This window comes from Scardinius erythrophthalmus (genome assembly GCF_964197995.2).
Source record: "Scardinius erythrophthalmus genome assembly, chromosome: 13".
Taxonomy (NCBI): domain Eukaryota; kingdom Metazoa; phylum Chordata; class Actinopteri; order Cypriniformes; family Leuciscidae; genus Scardinius; species Scardinius erythrophthalmus.
The window spans coordinates 20,969,553-20,989,392 of record NC_138233.1 but is presented as its reverse complement, the minus strand read 5'-3'; the positions used below and the strand labels follow the sequence as shown (position 1 = coordinate 20,989,392).

General features: G+C 38.2%; 1 protein-coding gene across 1 annotated transcript; it reads right to left on the bottom strand.

Moving 5' to 3' along the window:
* Positions 1-6,574: 6,574 nt before the first annotated feature.
* efemp2a (EGF containing fibulin extracellular matrix protein 2a) lies at positions 6,575-18,468 on the bottom strand. Its single transcript, XM_081383604.1, has 11 exons — positions 17,850-18,468; positions 13,675-13,903; positions 13,427-13,475; positions 12,535-12,747; positions 11,861-11,983; positions 10,887-11,003; positions 9,476-9,595; positions 9,253-9,372; positions 9,028-9,154; positions 8,267-8,462; positions 6,575-7,454 (listed from the first exon to the last, which is right to left on the bottom strand). Exons 2-11 carry the CDS (start codon positions 13,768-13,770, stop codon positions 7,293-7,295), a joined length of 1,323 nt encoding a protein of 440 aa, XP_081239730.1. The 5' UTR covers positions 13,771-13,903; positions 17,850-18,468; the 3' UTR covers positions 6,575-7,292.
* Between the last annotated feature and the right edge of the window lie 1,372 nt (positions 18,469-19,840).

The window sequence follows — 19,840 nt, the reverse complement described above, 5'->3', positions numbered from 1 at the left end:
AGGGCACAAACGAAGGGAAATGTCTCAGTTTTTTAATATAACCATGCACGTGTAAAGTTACTTTGAGGGTTGAGGGTACTTCCCCAGTCACAGGATGATGTCTAATTTTTGGATTTTTTTTTTACAGGGTTTGATGAAGAGCAGGACCATGAAAAGAGTTGTACATTATATTTGCCTTAATGCTTCATGAACAGAATGAAGTCATCTGGAGGATCAGTGGAATGTGAGTGTGATTTGCATTTTTGCAATATGGTGTTAAATCTGCCTGATGCGTTATTTAGTTTTGCCACAGAAGCTGTTTTTTAACACCCTATGTTAACACTCAGCATTCAGACTCTCACCCGCAGGCTCATTCATGGTGACAGTCTCTCACACATTACTCATTCACTCATCATGAGGATAGAGTCGCTTTTCTGTCTCTCTCTCCATCTCTGACAGAGTTAGTCCGAAAAGACGTTGTTCCCCTCTCTTGACATTCAATCTGAAGCAATAGGCCTCAAATCAAAATAGGCTATATATGCATGAAATACATTAAGCAATAAAGGGTTTTTGCTCATTGTGAGAGTGCAGTGATGATTCTGGATGCTTAGCGTTTCATATGTTTTTACTGATTTAAAAACGTATGCTCCCTTCTTTGAAGGAATTGTCTCTTTATTGCCGTCCCCTCTGCTCGCACGCCCACGCGCCCATAGCAACACGTTGTCGTATCATAGTAACCACATTTGCGCAGGGAGAAAAAAATTAGGGTGGGTTGTAGAGGTATCTTTCACTGACCACAATGAGCATGAAGCTTGATGATGGCTCCTTGTATTCAAGGGTGAGATTATGAAAGCATACAGTATAAAGAAATGTAGCACACTAAACCACATATTCGCTATAACTTCTTATATGAAATGACCTGTCAATCCTGATTCTGGTTCCCAGGTTGTGAGCCATATAATGTAATTAGCCATCCTCGTTAGGCTCATCTGAATAGCCAATCAGTGGCAGATGAGGTAGATGACTCTTGTTATCAAAGTCACTCCAGCTCAGACAAGGCCCTAATCAAGGCGTGTTGGTAATATTCAGAGGTCAGTTTAATTCCCTTAAACAAATGGCCCAATTATCAGTGACCAACATGTGTCCCTTTTTACTCTCCATCTGTGAAAGATGGCCCTGTCTGCTCTTCTATGGAGATCCTTCTTTAATCAGGACGCAGTGGACTGAAGCTAATGTCGCATGCTAATAGAGCTACTGTGTAAACCCCAATCACCCAACTGTCCATCGAGGGTCGCAAAACATCACAGTTGACACCTTTGATTATAAAGGCTATTTCTAATATTATATTAGTTTTATTAGACAACTCTGCCAGGAAATCCAGTTCAATCTGTATTGATGTACCTTAGGACATAGGAACATAGGTGAGTTGGCCAGATAGATAGATAGATAGATAGATAGATAGATAGATAGATAGATAGATAGATAGATAGATAGATAGATAGATAGATAGATAGATAGATAGATAGACAGACAGACAGACAGACAGACAGACAGACAGACAGACAGACAGACAGACAGACAGACAGACAGACAGACAGACAGACAGAGATAGATAGATAGATAGATAGACAGACAGACAGACAGACAGACAGACAGACAGACAGACAGACATTAGGCCTCCTCTCGTGCTGATTGGATAGATCATTTGAGCGTGTTCCTCCTGAACTTTGTTAATAAAACATCATATAATCCAAAGGCCATTTTGTACAATGTAATTGTTCCATAAAAAAGTTAAAGGTTCTTTATGGAACATTGATGTCAATAAAGAACCTTTATTTTCAAGGGTGTAGTTCAGGGAAAAATGAAAACCTTTATGAAACGGAATTATATTCTAAATATGCCTGATGTGTTTTTGTCCATACAATGAAAGTCAATGAGGTCCAGTGTTCGTGTTTGGGCAAAAAATCTTATTTTATGTTCCACAGAAAATAAAATCCAGATATAATATAAAGCACTTAGAACTAGTTTAAACTGGGTTGTTATCCGGGAGGTTGGCATGTTTATTTTGTTTATATTTAGGACTAAAAGTAAAAGTCCTGTTTGCTTTGCCCACTGCCTCCCCACACACGCTTAGCGAATATAGATATCATGAATACTGATCTGTTGTTTGTAATGCCATTAATGCAGTGGATGTCACGAACGGTGAGGGCTTGTTTTGTAATGGCTTAATGTGTTTGAAAAAGCTGGTGGAGGGCAATAGTGTTTCCTCTTTTCATTCAAAAATAACCATGGATGTCCAGGTAAATATAGTGGTTCTCTCTCAATGACTGACAGCAGCAGAGTTTGTGGGGAATTTCCTGAGGGGTCCTGTGTCTCAATTAATGTGCGCACTCAAGCGTGAAGGAAAAACGCTCTCGTTCCTGGCTATAAAACTGTATTCGTTCCTGGCTGTGCGAGAAATAATCTGATCAGCAGTTTTTTGTTTTTTGGAATTGCCAAAAAAAATTGCCACAGTTTCACTGGTGAGGACAAAAGGAGAGATTGCAGACACAGCATTAAAGGAACACTCTGACTTTTTGGGACTTTAGCTTATTCACAGTATCCCTCAGAGTTAGATAAGTCCATACATACCTTTTTCATTTCTGTGCGTTCTGTAAGTGTTATTTGACACACCCACCGCTAGCCTAGCTTAGCACAAAGACTGGATGTAAATGGATAAGGTAGCATACTAATCCCAATAATTGACAAAATAATGCAAACATTTTCTATTTACATGTTGTGATCTGTATAGTCACAGCATGTACAAATAACAAGGCTATATGAGACAGAGACCATTTTTAATCGTATAAATACTGGGAACTATATTCTCACTAGGCGTAGGAGCACAGCTACTTGGGCGGAGTGATTAGCGCAGCACACGAGACGGCCTGTGGTGAGGAGCAGAGAGTTCGCTCAGAGTTGGAGTAATAGAGTCAGCAATTACTAGATAGTAAATTTATAGTTTACAATCATGGGTGTTCGCTGTATCTTGTCTTACAGCTTCCAAAGTTTGTAACTCCTCGTCTGTGTATTCTGGCTCAAAACTATATGGTTCTGGATCTTGGTTTGATACCCAGTAAAATTCCTCTGACAATTCCTCAAAGTCAGCCATGATCACGAGTCACGTTCGCTACTAGCTAGTTAGTCACGTTTATTTTGTTTACGGAACCATCAACAGGGCGTCTCGTGTGCTGCGCTAATCACTCCGCCCAAGTAGCTGTGCTCCTATGCCTAGTGAGAATATAGTTCCCAGTATTTATACGATTAAAAATGGTCTCTGTCTCATATAGCCTTGTTATTTGTACACGCTGTGACTATACAGATCACAACATGTAAATAGGAAAATGTTTGCATTATTTTGTCACTTATTGGGATTAGTATGCTACCTTATCCATTTACATCCAGTCTTTGTGCTAAGCTAGGCTAGCGGTGGGTGCGTCAAATAACACTTACAGAACGCACAGAAATGAAAAAGGTATGTATGGACTTATCTAACTCTGGGGGATACTGTGAATAAGCTAAAGTCCCAAAAAGTCGGAGTGTTCCTTTAAGAATCACCTTCACAGCGAGAAAGTGATGAATAAGTACAGTAGTACTGCCTGTTTTAAGTCAAATAACAAACACATTTGGCTTTCGTTCATAGCCAGCAGTCGGTTCAAAAGAATTAAGTTCACATGGTTCAAGATGATCAAAAATATGTGTTATGTGTTTTGTGTTGTGTTATGTATTATAATTTATGTTGTTATATATGTTATATATACATATATATATATATATATGTATATATATATCACATATATAACAACATAAATTATTACATAATTACATTATATATATATGTATAATAACATAACATAACATAACATAACATAACATAACATAACATAACATTTAACAACATATAATATATAACATCACATTGCATATAACAACATATAACATAACATATAACACAACATAACTTATAATACATAACATCGCATAACATAATTTCATATAACATAACATATAACAACATATGTTATTATACATTATGTTGTTTTGAAAAGCCTGTTTTTTGGTTGAATGACAAACACATTTGGCCTTCGTTCATAGCCAGCAGTCGTTTCAAAAGAGAGCGGAGAAGAAAGAAAGTTTACATGATTCATTATAAAAAGAGCACTTGAACAAGAGAACAGTTCAATCCCAGGACATCTGGTCCATTCCCATTCCACCCACTCAACTGTTCCTGACCCATAAATGAGGTCACATTTGGCATGAACTTTGGTGTGTTCCTCCACTCCATAGGACACCATGACACATGAGTCTGTAAGTAACATTTTCACACACCCATGCAAACGCAAACACACACACACACACACACCTTTTCTGAAGGACACCTCCACATGCGGAGGCATATTGGCAGAGCTCATCAGCCCTCCTCGCTCTCTGTGCCTGCTGGGTGGGTACAGCACATCTCGCTCCTGCGTTTGTCTCACAGTTGGGTTTGGCGTTTGTCTGCCATCCAACAGGAAACGGCACGAGAATGCCATGTTCTCACCCACGTATATCCCCATCACCCACTTCCTAAAGAACACGTCTTTATATTGTGATCTCTGCTGTGAGGTAATGATCGAAGCAACCTGCTGGTGCCATCTGTGTCCATCTACGTTTCCGAATTAATGTGCCCGTTGTATTACTCACCTAGATTCTCAGGTGTGCATGTTTGTGTGCGTGTGACCGACTACATGCGTGTACGAGATGCCATTCATTCACAGTTGAACAGTCTAGCTCTGGAACATGTAGCCAGTCAGTTTACAGGAAGGAGGTAAAGAATCTGGTTCACTGGACAATTAGGTTACAAAACCAGCTGCAAGATTCCATCACTTCAAGTTATGTCTATTTTGGGCCTGAGACTCTGTGTGCTGCACTGCCCCCAAGTGGCAGACTAGAGTTAGTTTTCAGACCTGCGATTATGTAAGACTTTGCGGGGAATGAGTCATCACTGGGTTGTATCAGAGAGAGTAGAACTCTTTGTGTGTGTGAGTGTGTGTGTTTGTGGGCACAGATAACTGGAGACAGGACAGTAGTGGGATGGGCGAGCAGCGCCGGGGACGATGAAACGCAAAAGTGGGTATTTTCCCATTGCTTTTTTCGGCTGTGATTGATCAGTGCAAGTGGTCACTCCTGAGAAGCTGCTAAAGAACAAACGTAAGCAGTGATGCTGTTGATGGCTGGTGGAAGGTTCTAGAACTGCATTCATGTTACTGCAAATAGGCTGAATGTATCTTTGATGCTGGAATGATCTTGATTTTGCTGTCCAGATCAGTCTATACTTGTGTAATGCAGCATAATTCGAACATTATGCATATTTAAAGTTTTTTTTTTTTTTTTTATAAAGGCATAATCCAAAGAAAAAAAAAATCTGTAGTATATTATTGATATAATAATGTCATGGCCCTCTAGAGGATAAGCATATTAGACAATAGATAATATAATATAACAATATATATTTGTCTACTTTTGAAATGAAGTGGCAATGTCAGTCAAAATAAGACCATTTTAAATGCCGATATACTATAATATACAATATATAGGCTAATAATAATACTAATTATTATCAGTATTATTATATAATAGCATAATATTAACATAATACAATATAGTGTATCCTAAGACTCTAGAGGATGAGCAGTTTGGAGAATGGATGGAAGTTCTTGTTCATATTAGTTTGTGCAGAATTTTTTTAAGTACAATATATAATATACAATATATAATTATTAGTAATATAAATAATACCAATAGTCTACATTTAAAATAAAAGGGAAATTTCAGTCAAATGAGGACTATTTTAATTCTGTATTATATTATATTAATTATATTATAGTACTTAACATTTATTCCAAAAAGTATGCATTTTAGCATGTACTTTTTTTTTTTGCTATTTAAATATTAAATATTTTGCACAACCTAACACGAACAAGAACACCTACACAAAATCATGTAAGTCTTGTGACATCATTACCCCATTAGCCTCAAATACAGTAACTCCATTTATGATTCAAGCCACTGTAAATCCATTCAGAGAAGTTCTCTGCTATTCTGAGAAAGGGCCCTCTTGCTGCTAGTGTTGGATCCGGATCAGATCCAGAAAGTTCTATTAACCTGGATCTGTGACTCAGTGGAAACAACATAGTATTGATTATAAAAGATTGAGTTTTGGACTTTGATTTAATAAATAATAAATCGCCATTGTTTTCCACCTTAAACGTTTTCCTATATAGTTTAGGCAAGATGCTGTAGACTATACTGAATATATATAATTCTCTCACCTCTAAATCAGATCTCTTTCTCTGTCAGGCTTGTGCTAATAAGGCTATAGAGAGGCGGACAGCTCCTCAATGGGGTTCAGTCTATCCCATGGTTAGATGACTCAAGAGATAGGAAGGGTGGGTGGAAGGGTTAAGCAGGGCACGTGAGCATTTTCCATTTGGCGGAAGAAGATGCATAGCAGAGAAATGCCAAGAAAACATCCCAGCGGGAATGCTAACATATGTGGGTCTGGAGCCAGATTTTTATGGTCTCATCAAATTTATTACAGTAATAAATCCAGGATCGAAAATACAACAATGGCACCTTGGTATAAAAAATACAGCACAAGGAAATGTGAGCATTATTGATGGTGGTGGTGGTGGGGTAGAGGTTTGGAATGACTGAGTGGTTACTGAATAACAATAATGAATAACAACAATACTGAACTCAAGAGATGGATTATACATAGTGGAACATTAATAGAGGCTTTTGACACTAAGAACATACAGAGATACTTTTTACAGCCTTGGTTTTGTTATTGCTACATCTATTTGAATAGGAGGGGTTCATTATTATTGCTGACTTCTGAACTGGAAGAGCAAACCATAGGAAAGAGAGGAACAGAGCTGCACCCCTCATCCTGAGAAACAGGCATTTAGAAATGACAAAAGACAGTTTACATAGGTTGTACAGCAGGTTTGGGATCATAGTGCAGCTGGTAACTTCGCCATTTTCCATAAGACACAATCTAGTGAGTTGTTATCTTGTAGACATATTGCCCTTAAAATATAATGCCAGCTTTTTTATTATTTACGATGTAGAAGTTGAATAGGTTGGTACATGACTTCTGTACAATCTTGGAAATGATGTCTGTCATTTGGCAGACATATCCAGCTCATAAGCCCTCCTTGTTGGATGAATCAATCAGTGCTTCCACTCTTCCACCCCGTTTACCTTTCTAGGCATCTCTGCATCTCTTTCAGTTAAAAAGCATAAGGCCCAACATAGATGGTTAAGCGCAGGGCAGAACTGGTGTGGTAGCTCATGAGTGGGTTGACAGAAACCATCTCCAAATCCAGCACGTACTCTCTGGGGCCGTTCACGGCGCGGGCGAGAACAAGCATGGCACTGATGTTGTTGATTTGCTGAGGAAAGGCACATGACAGGCACAAGATCATTTCAAAACTTGGCAGTGTGAGATATGTATTAGTCGTGATGACACTAATCTTCTTGATTTCATGGACAAAACACTGTGACTTTTAAAATTTATATATACACTGCTGTTGATATAATTTTTAACTATATATATATATATATATATATATATATTTTTTTTTTTTTTTTCAGCAAGGATGCACAAAAGTCACAGTAAAGACATTTATAATGTTACAAAAGATTTCTATTTTAAATAACTTGATAATATTTCTTTTGAAATAATCCTAAAAAAAGTGTTTTCAAAACTGATAATAATACATGTTTCTTGAGCAGCAAATCATCATATTAGAATGATTTCTGAAGGATCATGTGACACTGAAGACTAGAGTAATGATGCTGAAAATTCAGCTTTACCACCACAGGAATAAATTACATTTTAAAATACATAAAAATAGAAAAGTTACTTTAAATTGTAATAATATTTCACAATATTATAGTTTTTGCTGTATTTTTTATTAAATATATGCAGCCTTGGTGAGCATAAGAGACTTCTAAAACTTTTTTTTTTTTTTTTAGCTCCAAAGTCCCAAAACCTATGAATGGTACTGTGCATCCAAGAATATATTTTGCCAATGGGGAAAGAAATTGAATTTGATTCAAGATATAAATCTAGCTTGTTTTGAGGGTGTTTATATCATTGTACTGGAAAACAAGACAAATGAATTGCAAAAACCAATAATAGTATCCAGCACACCACCAAAATAAGGTTTCAGAATCTGCAGTAATTAAAATCTGAACATACCCTGATGTAAAAATCTCCATTGTCATCTCCAGAACGGATGCGGAAGGTGTTATAGGCTCCAGGGTAGACGCTGGTGGCCTGGATCTGAAAGATATCTGAGGGGACGGAGCGCTCGGATGTGATGCTCATGTAGCGATGCACAATGGAGTAGGGCATGTCTCGACAGCTGGGCTTTGTGACAGGACACATACAGCGACTGCAATGAAGAGAGACAATTATATCAGATTGACTGTAAAAGGTTTCAGCACTAAACGAAAGTGAACTGAATAGATTTGAACTGATCTGCACTAAAATGAATCAACAAAATTGTACAGGATTGGACTGATTTAGACTGAATATATACTAAAAATAGTATTGTTTTTACTCACTAGGTCAGGTTTTGGCATGACTAATGACTGTGTTAGCCACAACTGTACCAAATTATAGAAGAATGTGTACCATATGTCCAGCAAATTGGCTTAAAATTTTGGATGCCATCCATCGAACCGGAAATTTCTTCAGAAATGCCCGACCACCTGTTTTTCATTAAAAGCTTGTGGAACTTTGCAGATTATTTTGAGACCTGTTCAGAGGCACAAACTCAAGAACTGGCCTGAGATATGGAAAAATAAACTGGGTGATTTGAGAAACCATGTTAGGTATGTCCCAAATAGGCAGTAATGAAGAACAATGGACAATTAATGAAGAGGAAAATCTCTCCGAAGTTCCAGTGCGTGAACTGAACTGCAAGTGCTTGTGGTAATACCAAATTGTTAACTTACTTTTCAGACACTTGTACATAGGGTTCCTGACAGCTTTTGGTGTCAACACATTTGTGACCTCCATGAATGTTCACACAAGTCTGTCCATCAGAGCACTGATGAGCTCCTGTCTCACATTCGTTTATGTCTAGATTGAAAGAAAAATTGGGGAAAATAATGTTTCTTTTATCCTATGAGTGAATTGGGAAGCAAAGCGTTTAACGAGAGCGTTAAATTGAGGCGAACCTTGGCAGAGGCGTGTGCCCAAGAGCTGATAGCCATCAGGACAGACACAGGAGAACTTGCCGTGTTCATTAACACACTGATACTGGCACAGGTAACTGGAGTAGCTGCACTCGTCTATGTCTGTAGACAGAAGGAATTTGATCAGTTGCTCCAGTTGTAAGTTGCATAAATATTTTTCACAAATATGTGTATTTATTTTGGTTTATGTTTGCTCCCAGCTTACCGTTGCAGGCAAAGCCATCCGGCCCGAGCTCATAACCCTGCTCACATCGACAGAGGAACGTCCCGTACGTGTTATAACACCTCTGACTGCAGGGGGCCCCCATGCCACACTCATCAACATCTGAGTGCAACAGAATGACAATACGGGATCATATGTGAAAACATTCATCGCAAGGCAAGCAGTGAAGAATTGCAGTCACTAAAAAAGGCAATCGGATAATTAAGAAAAGAAATACTTTCTGAGGTGGACTGGCCATTTTTGTCTAATAATTTTAAGTGGCTGAGCAAATCAAATCTCAGTTCATAATCGTTTGTTTTAGGGATACCCTAAAGGAAGGAAATGTTCTGTTTAATTTTGATGCACCCAATGAGATTTTATTAAGTCAAAATTGACCCTATTTACTGATGCTTAATGCACACAGTAACACGTCTTGCGTTGGTAATGGGGGAATAGCTCGCCAACGTGAATTGCAGCAGAAGAAAGTATAGTAGAAACTTAAGAGGAGGTTGGCATTTCACCGTTTGTATTTTATTCACTACTTCACCAGGAAAACTCCTACAAGCTGTCTTCTATAAGCATTCAGCTGTCAAGTGTTACTTAAACAAAAGTAGTTCATAAGCAACACAAATAAAATGTATCATCCGATTCCCGCACACATGTGAGGCTCGAGGCACATGCTATTAGCAAACTGTACATTCCCATCACCCGGGAGGAGAAAAAAAGGTGAAAGGCTTTGTTCCACATCCTATTCTCCTCGTTACAACATTATTCTACAGAAATGTAGACGAAAATGTAGGGCATTTTATTCTACAGGCAAAAAATATTAATCATAATATCACCATAATAATTTGAAATTAAAAGACTTAATCAACATGATAAAAGTGTAATAGAAACAAAGTAAAAATAAAAAAACTTTCATTTTCTACTGAAGTTTGGCCTCTCAGGCTATTTGGATACTATAAAATAGCAAAATGGCTATTTTGACATTGTTTTAGCAAACTGGCATGACTCAATTCTGGGCCAATCAACTGGATAAATTAAAGTCACGTTCTGCTTTTTTTTTTCTGCTTGTTTCATTTGGAAATGCATCCAATAAAGTGCTGGAAACAGCTGTTCACACTGACTTTAATGACTCAATTCTTCGTTTTCCTCCATGCACAAAGTGCTCTTTTACTGGTTTATATTTTGGCTCTTACTTAAAGAAAATGAGGTGTAGGATGCAGTTGTGTAAGCACGTGGGTTTGGATTCTGAGTGCTGTGTGTGTGTGTGTGTGTGTGTGTGTGTGTGTGTGTGTGTGTGTGTGTGTGTGTGTGTGTGTGTGTGTGTGTGTGTGTGTGTGTGGGGTGGGTTGTCCTATGACTCAGGGTATGGCAAAACGGGGCGTGGGAGTAAGCGTGTGGGTTGGCTTACCAATACAGGAGCGATTGTTGCCAGCCAGCTGGAAACCAGGCTCACACTGGCAGGAGAATGAGCCAGGGACATTAACACAGCGATGTTGGCAATAGCGGTACCGGCACTCGTCAATGTCTGAAAAGTATGAAAACATTAAATTAGATTACAAATAAAAAGAATTATATTCCTCATTGGTATGATTGGACAGATAATGACAGATCACCTCTCCATTTTATGTGAGTTAAGGCACACTTCACTCAAACAGAACAACTTACTAAATTGAACTGATTATATAAATATGTGTGGATACAAAATTCCTAAGTTTCCAAAGTATTTTAAAGTTAATATTTATAGATATTTTTAAATATTAAATATCAAGATAATATTTAGATAATAATATATACCAAATTAAGATCATATATCTCTTAATTTGTCAAGCTAGTAATAACATTTGAGGTACTGGAACCTCACATCAATTTTTTTGTATGGCTTCAGAAGACTTGCAATGTACACAAGCCATATGTAAAACAGAACTTATTGTGCAAATAATACACTTTAAAAGATTATGCTTGTGTACAGTCGAATGTATGTCTAAAATATACTTAAATGTCATTTTTATTGAAACTTTTATGTAATGCATTTACATATGATTATAATTACACATTTAGAATTATGAAGTTACAATTTAGTAAATTTAAAGTATAATAACTATCATTAGTAACAACTAGAAAATGTATCAAGTACTTCATGTGTGCTTTAATACGTTAGTCGACACACCAAAATAAGTGTAATTAAAAAATAATTATTAAGTTTTGAAATACTCTACAAGTCCACATTCAGGACAGTGAAGCAAACTTATTTTTCACAATGTGAAGGCTTGGAATGACATGAGTATGAATAAATAAAGACATATCTTTGTGATTTGCTTTTTTTGGAGACGTGAACTCTGTTGTCTTATTGCTACAGAATTAGACAGGCGTTTCATTTCTCACCGATGCATTCTGTGCCCACTTTGCGATACCCATCTGGACACTGGCAGGAGAAGGAGCCTTCTGTATTGAAACACTGCTGACTGGGCTGGCAGTCGTGACTGTCCCGTTCACACTCATCCACATCTGTTTTTGTGAGACAATAATGAAAATTTATTGTGGACACATCTCTGGTTCAGTTTTTATCTTTTCTTTGTCTTCTCAGTTTATGGCATTGGAGCTAGCATAACTCTGGAATGTAGTTATTGCAGCATTTATTGGTTTACTGCTCATGGGAAGTGAAAACTACACTGCGGTCTTGAGTAACATTATCTGTATTTGCTTCCTCTTGACGATAGACGACAGCTGGGATGCCTCAGTCTTAGTAAATTCTTCGGCCCCCTGCAGACCAGCCACCTGCCAAGACTTCAGCATGACTCGCATAGTTGTAGGGGCGCAAAAACTAGCTGACCACTTCCCCTGACCACCTGTTTCTGCCTGAGTCATTCAAGCGCTAACAGTCAAAACTAAAACATTGCATGCAATAACCCCCACCACAACCATCCCATTCACATAACTGATTTTGACCTGGACACACATGACTCTCTACAAAGGCATGCTACTGATTACAAGAGCTGATTCCCGCACACTCACCTGACATCTGTTCTGAAAACACACACTCGTTTTCACACACTCACCCACGCAGCTGTCTCCCTGGGGCTCAAAACCTGAAGGGCACAGGTTGAATGACTCGCTGGCCATGTTCTCTAGGCTGGGATGGACCTGGTTGGGCGGATCAGGGGCGGGGATGACCGAGGCAGAGCGAGGAAGGCACAGGTACCCGCCATAGTGGTTGAAGCACTTCATCTCTCCCTTACAGGCCTCTGGGATTGTCTCACATTCATTTATATCTGCAGACAGGATAAGCAGGATATACAGTCTGTTTGAATGCCATGGGTTTACAAAACTGTTAAGAAGACTTAAACTACTATTGGAACAGTCATTTTTCAGAATGTCAAATTATATTAATTTAAAGATATAATAATATACACTACAGTTCAAACGTCTCTTATAATCATCAGGTTTTTGCATTTATTTGATACTGTAATATTGTGAAATATAATTGCAATTTAAAATGTTTTCTATTTTTAAGAAACTTAATATGGCTTAATAATATTTGATGAATAGAAAGTTAAAAATAAATATTGTGTACCATTATAAATGTCTTTACTGTCACATGTGATTAATTTAATATGTTCTTACTGAATAAAAGTAATAATTTATTTAAATATATATATATATATTTCTGACCCCAAACTTTTGAACGGAAGAGTATATTTTATATAAATACACATTGTATGTGTAATAACTAAGTAGGCTTATATATGACGTATATTACATATATCTATCATATCCAAAACTCTTAATCTGTGTGATTTAACTAAATGTTGTCTGTGCTTGATGATTTTCCAGGGTGTTGCAAATGAATGTTTTTTTTTATTATTATTATTATTATTATTTAAGTAAAGTGAACTTCTACAAATATCCGTAATCAGCATTGAACACAGCATGAAACTGAAAATGTTTTACCTTTGCAGTGCTGAGTCTGTGAATCCCAGTGATATCCATCTGTACATTCCTATAGAAAAACACATGAATTAGTTCATTAAACCTTATATAGGTGATCTATAAATCTAATAGTTACACAGTACAGTAACCTATGTGTAATGTAAGATATGAAGATGATATTAAATGATGTAACATAAGTTATGATATGAAGATTTATTTAGAGAGAGAAAGGAGGGAGAGAGACAGGGGAAGGTTTCGTTCCTCCTTACCGTGTAGGTGTCAGTTTCTGTGGGTGGCTGTGAAATAGCGCGACGGAGAAACACAGAGATGCACATACAAAAGACCAAAACACACCCGGGCCGCATCCTCACACACACCTTCAACAGGCTCTGATGAGCAGACACAAAAACACCTTCCAAGAGTGTTGAGAACAGACAGATGTGCACGCGCGCGCGCGCTGGTACAGTGATGATGCAGCGATAAAGTTCACTGAGGAACCTGTGGATGAGAAACAAACAGCTTGAGAAAACTTCAGAAACAAACTTTCAGGTTTGAACACATTTAAGTTATACCGCTGTATTAATCATAACTAAAAGTCAGAACGGATGTCTGTGTGATTTATTTCGGCTTTCTTTAGTATATCAGATTTTAATGTAATATCAGGACCTCTCATTTATCCAAGTGGTGCTGCTCACTCACTCAATGCACAGGACCGCTGAAATTGCTTGATAACCAGACTCCCTCTAGTGGTTGTATTAAAAATGCAACTTGATCCTAGTCTGTTTCGCTGTGGACAATGTGAGGTAGACATAAAGATTAAGACCTAGGCTCTTTACCTGTGCACAAAAGTAATGTTGCAATACTGTGGAACAATGATTGTATTAGATGATTTATACCATGGCACTGAATGTTGATCATGTTAATGTTATTTATACAGTACTCCAAGGTACTTCACAGAGTAGCCTACCAATAGCAATGGTACATGTGCTAAACAAAAAATAGACCTATTTAAATACTAAATGTTTAGTTTATTAAATACTAATAGCCTACTACTAAATAATTCAATATTCTTAATTATTATGAAATGAATATTTGTGTGCACTGTATTAGCATGTAGGCTAATGTTAATCTAGATTAATAAATGCTTCAAAAGCATTGTTTATTGTTAATTCATGACACCTAATGCATTAATAACGTAACCCCTTATTGTAAAATGTTCTTCATTCACACAACACAAGAAAAATCTAAATATTAACTGTAATTCTTTGAGGGGAGTGAAAAGTTGTTCAGTTTACACTGAGCAAAATATCACACAGACATTAAATGCAGCACTATTTTCCTGGGATTGTTTTCTGTAAATACACGCGTATTGACATTGTTTGCAGGACAGGTGTTGTATGGAAACGCAAAAGCTGCTCCAACATGACACAGAGCCCAACAGTAGCTCTTTGAGTTGTTGTGTGTGTTGTTGTTGTTGTTGTTGTTGTTGCTGTTTTTTCAGAGAGTCCAATCTAAAAGTATTTGTCATTTTGACTCAGTGTGACAAACCGCAAACCACTGGATGACGTGCAAATCTGCACGTTCTAGCTCAGCTGCGTCAGCCTCCAGATAGAATTGTTGTGCTTTTCCTCCCAAACCACAAGAAATGATTCAAGCGATTTACAGTAGACACCATACAAGAAACACTTGCGACTTCACACGCAAACACACTGAAATCCAAACACTCTCACGAATCCCTCGGCTGTGAATTATCCACTCCTATACTGACCTATACGTGCTATTATAGTTAAGTGGCATCCTGCTAAAATCTGGAATCAGGCTGTCTCTGTGGTGTTTCATCGGACTGGGAAAAACCTGAAATCAACCATCATAAACAAACTTGAGGCCAGCGAGAGCACGGTTCAGTCGCTTGGCCGGAGTGTGGGCAATGTGGAGGCGTGGGTAACATCGTCTGCCATGTTGTCTGAGTGGCACTTGACCTTCTGGAATGCCAGCGGAGAGGATGTGGGCACCACTCTGAATAACGGTCAGCCAGACACTCGCTGTTTTTCCCACAGTATCACATTCCCGGGAACCCCCCAAGGTTCACTGGTAAGGTCAAGTGATTACCCAGAATGCCCTTTTATAAGTCCCAGTCTCTGTTCTACTGTTTTTAGATTTATTTAATAATTTTCTTTGGCAGATAAGTCAGTATGGCTGCAAATTAAATGTGGAGCATTCCAGATGCACCGTGTGCTTTTAGATGGGAAGCAGCGCGTCTATTTGCTTAACATTTGCCGTGACTTTTGTAAAGTCTGCAGTGATTATACGACCGCCAATAACACAAGTAATAAAGAACGGACTTCATGAGCAGACCACTGCAGAGACCACACACATGTAATGACAAACGCTCTCCTCCTACCTCTCTCTCAACCTTATAAACTAGTCCAGTGTCATGTCTACGGTTAGCTCGGTGTGCTCAGCTGGACATTAAACTCCAAATCTGACATGGTGGCCAAAGCACTCATGTAGGGTCCCCAATTTGAAACCTTGCTGGTTGGTGCACTTATAATTTTATGAATACTACCTCCTTACCTCCCACCTGTGCAAACCTAAGTGGGTTTTTTATGTCAGGACCCCCATGGCCCCAGCAACACGCAGACTGTCAACAAAGACATCATAGAGACACATGTATTAGTTGTTTCTTAACTGATTTTCTTTAAGGCCAGTTCTCACAGGTGTCATTCTGGTCTTCTATCAGAGGAACCATAGATGCAGTTTATCTCATTGATTTATAATAATTAAACTGCAATCATTTTTTAAGCGACTCAAAAGTTTGTTTATTGCTACAGTGTTACTGTATACAGAGACCAAAGATCGTCTTAGGTTTTACGACAACTTGAAATCAGCCAAGTACACTACGGTTGTTTTTCAAAAGTTTGTTATGCTCACCAAGGCTGCATTTATTTGAAGAGCAAAATACAGTAAAAACAGTAATATTGTGAAATATTATTACAATTTAAAATAACTGTTTCAAATATAAAAAAAATTTAATGTATTTCTGTGATGACAAATCATTACACAGTGTCACATGATCCTTCAGAAATCATTCTAATATGGTGAAGAAACCAATGTTCAAAACAGGTGTGCTGCTTAATATTATTTTATTTTTTTTTACTTAGTAAGATTAATTAATTTTTGACTTTTGTAACATTATAAATGTTATTACTGTCACTTTTGATCAATTTAATGCATTCTTGTTGAATACAAGTATTAATTTCTTAAAAAAAATACCAATCTTACTGACCCTAAACTTTTGAATGATAGTTTGTACATTATACAACTTCTAGACTCTTTCTGGCCATCATCAGTGATGCTCACTACTTTCATGTTGCTTACTTTAGCAGTTCTGCCCTGAGATGACAAATGAATATTTCCAAAAATAGAGAACTAATGTGGCTATAACAGTCTGGCATATCCCGGCTCTCTGTCACACTCTCTGCTTTTAAATGAACGCTCAAGTCAGCATCCAGCCATATAAAATAAAACATCTAACATAAGTAATTAGCAGAAAACATAAACAAAAAGTATGCAACAGCAGTGGCCTATGTAAGTACAGTAAAGCAGTGTTCCCTGTTCTGATGTCACATAGGCATTTTATTGAGCCTTCGTTCTTATAATAACACCTGTGCTTCCAGAGAAGTTTAGAACGCTTTCAGATAAACACAAGTGTTACCACAAATTCCCCAACCTTTGTGTGTCCTCAGAAACCTTTGAGAGTCTGTGCGTAATAGTCCCATTCTGCTGTGTCTTTCACATCAAACCAGCTCGTACAAACAGACGGGAGTTAGTATGAATCAGCTTTTTGTCTTTAAAAATAGAAACATTATCTAAACAACGTCCCCCATTTTACGTTCACAGAGCTCGAGTAACAACATACAGTCAATGGCATTAGTCTGGTTGTGAAACAGTGCTTGGAAAAGCGATTGGAAAGTTTTGCAACACTTCAGACATGTAGAGATGTGTAAAACCATCATGATGGTTGAGTAATAAATGCTGAGGAAAATACAACACTATGTATGAGCATGGAAAGTTGGAAGATACGAGATGATACAATATGGTAGGAGATGAGGAATCTGCTGAATAATGTGATTGATTGTTCGTTCTATAGAGCGCAGTGTGGTGTCTGTAGTCGTGGAGAGTGAGCGTGACGTGTGCAGCCCTTCAAACAGCCTGGAGCAACCCGGCTAGTTGAAATTTTCCTTAGTCTGCCCTTAATCGCTTTCTCCCTGTGCCCCACTGTCTGTGGCATAACTTCAGTTCAGCCTGACATTTCTGCTTTTAGATGAGCAGATCCACAATGCCCAAAGACTCCATGCAAACAACAGCTATTGGAGTACAGTGCAAGATGACATAATATTACAGTGCAATTTTAGATTTTCTTTCGTAAACATGCTATACTCACAGGCCTGTCTTTCTTTCTTTCTTTCTTCCTGCTGTGTTCTTGAATTCAGTGGTTTATCTTCTTTTGTTTCCGGTGGATCCCTCTCTTGCTTGTCTCTGTGCAGTGGTGGCACGTCTTCTCCTCTATCCTCACTCCTCAGCCTGATAGAGTGAGTGTGGAGACGGACAGCTGGACTGTGAATGTATGCAAGGGAGGGAAAGACGGAAGAGAGGAGAGAGGGACGGCCCATTCCGACCCCCATACAGCCCCCCTGCACGGCCATCCTCCGCCCCCTGTGCCCCCCTCGTCTGACCCCCCAGGATGAAAATTCCTGGTCTGCGGCCCAAATTCCAAAATTCCAAATGTGTCCAGCTCAACGACAGAAAAAACAGCATACAGATTCACACACACATGCAGCCAACCCCCCTCCATACACACATATGAACCAGCCCCCGTGCGCGCGCACACACACACACACACACACACACACACACAAAAGCAAAGACCCCACCTGGTTTCATTTAAACTCGCCCCCCACAGCCTATAACTTTCTTTCTCTCTTTTCCCCTCCACCTCAAGTCACCCTTCATCTCTCCCATCTTTTTCGGTCTCTCGCTCTCTCTATTCCTTTCATTCGGCTGGATATTTATAGCTTGGGAGAAGCTAGTGGAATGTAGACAAAAATTGGAGAGCAAACTAGAAAGAGAGAGAGACAGAGGAGGCAAGGGTAGAGTGAAAGAAGGGAGGATAGGACACACGTCTTACTTGGAAAAGTTGGTTGGTTTTTTTGCAGTCTAAATATTGAAACTGGAGGTGCTCGCAGGCTGATATTACTAGAAATGAGAGGCAATGGAAACACTTTTACTTTTACTTCACTTTAAAAATTTGAGATTGTGGCTTGAAGACCAGATCTAATCCACTCTTTAACATCATTTCTCTTCTGGGAAAACCAACAAAAATATTGATGACTCATCCTGCACTACACAAATTTTTGTCTAATCAAAAGCTCACTAAAAAAAAGCAACAAGTTCCAAAGAAGTCTAAGTTATTTCTAACTACATAAACAGAATTCTGCCAAATGTATTCAAACACGCTTGTCTGAACTAAGAATTGTAATATCTTTGAAATATTGCTGCTGCTGCTGTTAAATGATTATTAATTTGCTATTTGACGACTTACATTTTTTTGTTTTGTCATTATGAATTGTGTTGTGATGTTAAGAGCTCCTCTTTTTAGGTTTATGTGTCAAGTGTTGAGGTCTTTGTATATAGTATACAACCTTTTAAAACTTAGATATCTTTGGTTTATAAGGTGAATACCTAAACCTGTAGTTGCCTTCACAAATGTATTGGCAGAATGAGGCATTTTAATAAACAAATTCCAAATATGGGCAAAACAAAGAATCACTAAGAAAACTTGAAAACAAAAAAAATATATAAATACATTGGTGCCTGTTCTCAACAGTTCTTTTTTTACAGTCTAGAATGAGAATGTCCTGCCCACTAATACTAATAATTTCGATAATAATAAATATTGCTGGATTCAGAAAAGCATACTTAATTTGGCAGAAATAGTAAGAATGGTATGTTAGTAGATATACAATATATTTGTATTTATACAAGCATGTAGACATTGACCAAACTCCGTTGTCAAGTCACGAAATCAGTTGATGTTGGAGGCATTGCATTCAAGCTTTATCAAATTATACAAAGAAATAAACATTGTTTTGCTCTGCAAATGACAAAATGGCAAACAAATCTGTTTGCCATTACTCTTGTACCAGAAAAACCCTCTAGAGTAATGTGGTAGGGCTGACAGCTGTCATTACACACCATTATTGCAAAAACACACACGTACACTGTGCCACCAAGACCTGACAAATTGTGGCCCCCTACTGCTTTCCCACCCCCCAATGGGCCCACACACAGACCTCACACCCATCAGTGCGCCATGCGCCCACTTATTCTGGTCAAGCCAGAGGGGTCAGGAGTTTAAGGACCATAAGGGCTCAA